The 6,000-nt window shown below is 37.4% G+C and overlaps 1 protein-coding gene across 5 annotated transcripts in view; it reads right to left on the bottom strand.

Annotated features, from left to right (window-relative positions):
- Positions 1-2,550: 2,550 nt before the first annotated feature.
- Positions 2,551-6,000, bottom strand: part of znf341 (zinc finger protein 341) — a 131,396-nt gene continuing 127,946 nt past the window's right edge. For all 5 annotated transcript variants that reach the window (XM_076277443.1, XM_076277446.1, XM_076277445.1 and 2 more), the window contains one exon: positions 2,551-4,666. In XM_076277443.1, coding sequence (XP_076133558.1) covers positions 4,191-4,666 — 476 coding nt within the window. In that variant the 3' untranslated portion in view covers positions 2,551-4,190. The remainder of the gene's footprint in view (positions 4,667-6,000) is intronic.

Genomic DNA, 6,000 nt, shown 5'->3' with positions numbered 1-6,000 from the left:
CTCAAAACAGTTGGGTGTCATGGATAATTGTCTGGCCACTCGCTGTAGAACTAAACCTATATTATAGGCTATATTCTCATTCTGAATGCAGTATGTGGCCATACCTTTGAACACCGTTGCCTTCTCGTTTTTGCGCTGTCCAAAGATGCTATTAAATCCACCAAGGAAGACACCAGGGTTAGCTAACTTATCTTCTAATTTCAACCTCTGAAATTTTTTTGTTTTTTTTTGTTTAACAGAAACTCAACACGGTTAACAGGTGCAACACTAGGCCTACTCACCATTTCTGCATCTTGAAATGAAATGATAGGCCTACTGGCGGAATAATTTGAGCAGTTCTAGAATATGACCATGGGGAAGACTACTTTACGGTCATACAGGCGTCTTTTAGCACGGATTGCAATCCTTATTTGTATTTGTTATTTTTTAAATGTATTTGTCATGTCTTGATGTCATGGGCACGCTGGCGACTACGCCGCTCCATCCGGCATCGTTTGTCTTGTTATGTGTCTTTGTTGGAGCGCTTTGGGTTGCACTATGTGCATGTTAAATGCGCTTTAAAAATAAAACTGACTTGACTTGACTTATTGAAGCCGCCAGGATTATGTGATAAATGAATGAGGAACGCGTGTTCCTCAGTGTTCACTGCAGTGTTCTTATTTTGTGACTGATCATAACTATGTTGGATGTACACAAGACACATTTAACGACTGCTATCAGCTCCTTTGTAACAAATCATACTTTCTAAGTTGCCTCAGAAATTACAGAAAGTGGTCCATTTTAATCAAACATTTCTTTATTGAATAATTGTATTTGTTTTAAAATCAAGGAACAACACAGAAGGCACATAGGCTATGGGTAAACAATAAATAATGTATCATTGTTATTATTATAATTACACAATAAATGTCCACTGCAGTTATCATAAGGACATACACACAGTTCATCATTCCAACTGTCTACTTCAATATTATTAATCTCCAGAAAGTTACAGATATTCCAATATTTTTCAAAATGAGTAAAGTTTTTTTTATATAATTTATCTTATCTAAAGCAAAATAAAAAGCAATTTCTCTCAACCATTGGATAGCCTACTCATGAAACAACTCAAGCCTTCATGAGTAGGCTATCCATTGTTTTCCAAACAGCAGATATTGAGCAAAGATCTTAAATTTTTAGAGGTCACTAACTTATCTACAATGTAAATATTCAAATATTTTAGGGTTAACACTTTGAATGCCGCGCTGTTTTCTGAAGCTTTGGCCCGGAGTGCCAGCAATCTAGATCATTGTTGACGATGTAGAGCCACAGCGTATTCTATGTTATAGCTATGGACACATACTATGGCTCATTTGAAAGGTGAGACTTTAAGCCGTCAGTGGGTACAACCCGTTTATTTCTACATGCCTCTGTTCCTGAGAAATCCCAAGCTAAACCGTGGCTAGTTTTAATCAAAATCCCTGTTTTTTTTTCTAGAAATGGAGATATAGCGTTCAACTTTTTCATTTCCCCCTTCAGCACCTGAGAAGTGTTGCCTGTAAAGTTTCCAGGAAGTGACCTGGCGAGACTGCTACCTAGTAGCCTGACAAGCCAGACCCACATTAAAATGTAGGGTCTGGGCACTCACCGTTCGCAGTGCTCAGTCCGAGGGGCGGGATAATCAGTTGTCTTTCAAATTCCCTCTGCACGCAATAGGACAGCGGCAGCGCTATGAGTCCCATGCCTTTCCCACCAGCGGAGCTAGTTGGCTAGTTTGCCAACTTAATAAAAGCTTAACTCGTGTCACACTGTTCGCCAACAGCAACATCCATCTTATTTGTTTTCAAGTGGCAGGGAATTCAAGCCAAACCGTTGCAACTCTGCCATCAATCATTATGTTAAGCCCACCTAACGACTCTATACATGATTTCATTGGCCTGATTAAGTTTCGATTTCTGGAGCTCACAAGCCAACGGAGAGTTGCTAGACTAGCCCTGGCGCTAGGGGCGCATCTAGATTTCTAGGCTAGCTACCTAGTGATAAACCCACAAAAATAAATGGCCTGGTTTTGACCTGACTTGCATGCGTCACTGATTCGACCCAAAATGGCAACCATCAAAGGCCGAGTTATGATAAAATGACGAGATTGTGCGTTTTCAAGAGTTTTCTATCGTCATCTATTTCAGTTCCATTTCATCATAGAGTTCCCAAAATCGCACATAAGGTGTGCTAGAGTGTCTATTTTCGTAATTTAAAAAAAAGCTAAAAACGCAATATTGCGTTTTGCCACTCCATGCATGGGAACAAAAAACAGAATATTGAGTTTTTGGCACTCAAAGTGTTAAGAGGCACATCTTTACTAATGATCTGACTGGGCATATTTAGCACTTTCTTCTAAAACGTGTTGGGAACAAACATGGCTTCATTTTACAGTACAGTTTCATGTTACCTAATCAGAAAATGGTCATGTTTAACTGTTAGTAATGTTGCAGAACATACCCTGTAAACGTTTGTATTGATTGCATGGGAAAATAAATTCTCTTAAAAATGATATGACAAAACCAAGGTAAAACCCATAGAAACAAAGATGTTTTTATTTTACAGTAGTTTCTGCATCTGCTTTTCATCAACACACCTGCGAGTGTGAAAGGCTCACACAGCATGATTGTCTAATGGAATAATGAGAATTGTGCTGACCTAAACAACAAAATAACCAAAAACATCATACACTTAAAGTGAACTATTTAATATAAAATTGACCAACCATATAACCAGTTTTGTTTGAACAACAGACAGTGTAATTTGAATATTGTGGAAACGTTTTTTTCCCATAATTTATTTCAAAAACTGAAACTTTCATATATTCCGGATTCAATGCGCATAAAGTGAAATAATCTTGATGATTGGCTCACAGCTCATGGAAAGGAAAAAATCCAGGATCTCAATATTACAATGAACAATTTATAATGCAGAAATATTGGTTTCCTGAGCCTTTAAAGGAGAACTCCATTTTTAACATACAGTAGAACCCTGCTTGAGGTCAGTGAGTACTGTCAGTAAGAAAAAAAATGAAAAGAATCTGTACTACCTAATGCGAGTAAGCCTGCTAGCGGACAGTGCAGCCAAGTGGCTAAAGCTATGGGGGAATCACTTAAACTGTGCCTTTATGCCTGTAAACAGACTCAAAATGTCATTACATGTGCTGTGTAACATAAACAGGGTCCTTACATGACAACACTAAGCATTTTCAACTAATTGTGAAGAAACAGTATAAATCCCTATGGCTTAAAATCCATACCAAAGTCGAACTCATACCTAGACCAAAACGTGAAGTTTGTTTACAATGATGATTGGGCATTTCAATGGTTATATATTGACTATGTAACAACATGGAAATGGTCCAAATGAGAGCTGCAGTTGGCACAGCACTAATGTTACTGAATGGAGGATGGAGGCCAAAGATGACTTTAGGATAAATTAATAAATGCAGAAATAAATTATAGTTTATAAATAAATAAATGGATCTATAGTTTTGTCTACAAAGAACATGGAATAATGAAAGCACCCACTGTGAAATTAGTGCAGTCTGAGCAACAAAGACTCTGGACTGCAATACTGTACCAAATGTTTTGCAGTGATACCATCTCTTTCTACACTGCAAAAAATAAAATCTAACCAAGTGTTATTCATCTTACTGTATATTAAGATCAAACAATCTATTTGGAATTGTTTTCAGTAGAGACTTACGTAGCATTCTGTCAAAAGATCATTTTGACCTAATTTAGTAAGACTTTGACTTATTTTAATGAGTTTTCTCAAGACAAATTTACTTAATGTGCTTGTTTTCAGGACAAATTTGCTTAACGCACTGCCAGGCAAATTTGCTTGTTTTCAAGATGAGACGTCTTGAAATAAGTCCAACTCTTCTTAAATTAAGTCAAATTATTTCATGAGAAAGCGCTAGGTAAGTCTCTTTATACCGAAAACAATATTAACTAGATTTTTTGATCTTGATATACGATTAATAACACTTGGTTAGATTTGATTAGATAAGCAGTTTTTTGCAGCATGTGACATAACATGCTATGTAAACTGAGTTCATATGATCAAAACTATATAAAAATGCAAAATAGACTGACATGGTCCTTTCCATTAATTGCAAACTGTGACACTGGTATGTCACATTGTATGAGTAAGGATATCCAAACATTTCAATCAACACTCTCTGTAAATATAGGTGTCAACAATAGTGATCCTGCTCCCCCTTCACACATATGTTCCTCTGTACATTCTGTATGTTCCTTACCCTTGTTTTTTTTCCCTGTGCTTTTGACTGGCATGTTTCTGATGATGCTGTGAACATCTTTACTGTCGAAGATTTCTTGTAGTTTTTTGTGTTGTCTGTGATTTTCTGTCACTAAATTCACCATCTCAGTTTGACCTTCAGTCTTCCAACTTGGGACCAACGTCCTTTTGTTGAGACTCCTGTCTTTAAGTTTTTCATCTGAATTATTTTTAGTCAGAAAAGGGCAATTGTGGTCACTGAAGTACTTCTGTCTTGTAAATCCTTTATTGCATGTAGAGCAACGGAAGCGGTAATTGTCATTGTGTGAACATTGGTGCTCAATCAGGTGGGCTCGGCGGCTGAAGGACTTCTGACAGAAATGACATTTAAAGGGCTTAATCCCTAGAAAAGATGAGATATTTGAATAAAAACCAAGGAACCTGAAGCTGTGAAATGACACTAGACTTTACAATAACATTACAATTCATTTTTGATTCTGGTACCTTAATGGTGGAATAAGATATGCAATTCCATCTTATCAGAAGAAACCGTTGCTTCAAAAAATGTATGGTAGAATAATCTACTAATAATTAGTATTCATTATACCACTAATAGGAATAATAATAATAAGAGAAGCGATGTGACTAAGCATATCAGCTGGGTGTAGTCATCCTGACTCCTGAGAATGTAATTGACCTGTCGCTAAGCCCCGCCCCCCATTGTTACCGTGTGAAAACTCGGACAAACAAACCAGACTTGAATAGAAATACATTGTGGACAATGGCAGCTGACAGTATATGAAAGCAGGCTTTGAGGACGTTTTGGTCGATAAACGGATTTACTTTCCTCCAGAAGCTATCAAAAGGAACAATTATGCTATGGAGGGGTGTTATCAAAACTTTAGAATACATAAAACTGTTAATGAAAATATACCCCGTTTTCTAGCCTCTCGGGGTACCGGCTATCAGTATTACACGTCCCCCATGCAAAACGTTTGACCATGGTTATCCGTCTGGGTTTTATGAGTTAATAAACTCCATAAATAACCATTAATTTGCCATTTTATGCCTGCTCCCTGTTGTTTCCTATGGAGTTGTCCGAGCTGATGTCCGAGTCCTGTTGAGGCTGGACTGTCATTGGCTCATCAGCGTTCTAAGGGTGGCGCTTAGCGACAGGTCAATAGAGTCCCGAAGTCTGACGTAGCGTTTCCATGACGGCAGAATCACTGGATCTAGACAAACTTTCGAAGTGGCATAAATAGCATTGAATGTAGACATGTGGCATCATTTCTAGCTAATAAAAATAAATATATCCATTTAAACGTGTTTTACCTGCTAGGCAGCAGCTTAGCCACATAACACGGATTCCCTGGCAGGTGTAATAGAAAGAAACAAAATGCCAGTGGATATTTCGTCTTCTCAAAGACTGGCAGCTGTTAAGAGTGACGTTTTTTGCTTAAAAAATAAAGCCAAAATACGTGAGTGAATTTAAGGATTTTAACCGCATGCTGTGAAGTTACATGGAGGTCTCTTTTACGGAGGAAACCCATGCTAAAATAAAACTCTGTAGTCACGAATTTGATCGTGTTGGTAGCCTATGAATATATGTTGTAGTATGTGATTATGTGAAAAAATATACTAACATCTTAGAAACGTTGTAAAATTATTGAAATAGATTAAGAAAGCCACCGCTAATGGTGATTTCAATGGTTAGATTGATTTGTTTAGATCCAGTGA

This window comes from Alosa pseudoharengus, unplaced genomic scaffold, assembly GCF_046254945.1.
Source record: "Alosa pseudoharengus isolate Yale_2024_CS ecotype anadromous, Long Island Sound unplaced genomic scaffold, YU_APseudo_1.1 YU_APseudo_1.1_scf_9, whole genome shotgun sequence".
Lineage (NCBI taxonomy): Eukaryota > Metazoa > Chordata > Actinopteri > Clupeiformes > Clupeidae > Alosa > Alosa pseudoharengus.
The sequence above is the reverse complement of the archived record's forward strand: the minus strand, read 5'-3'. Positions and strand labels throughout refer to the sequence as shown.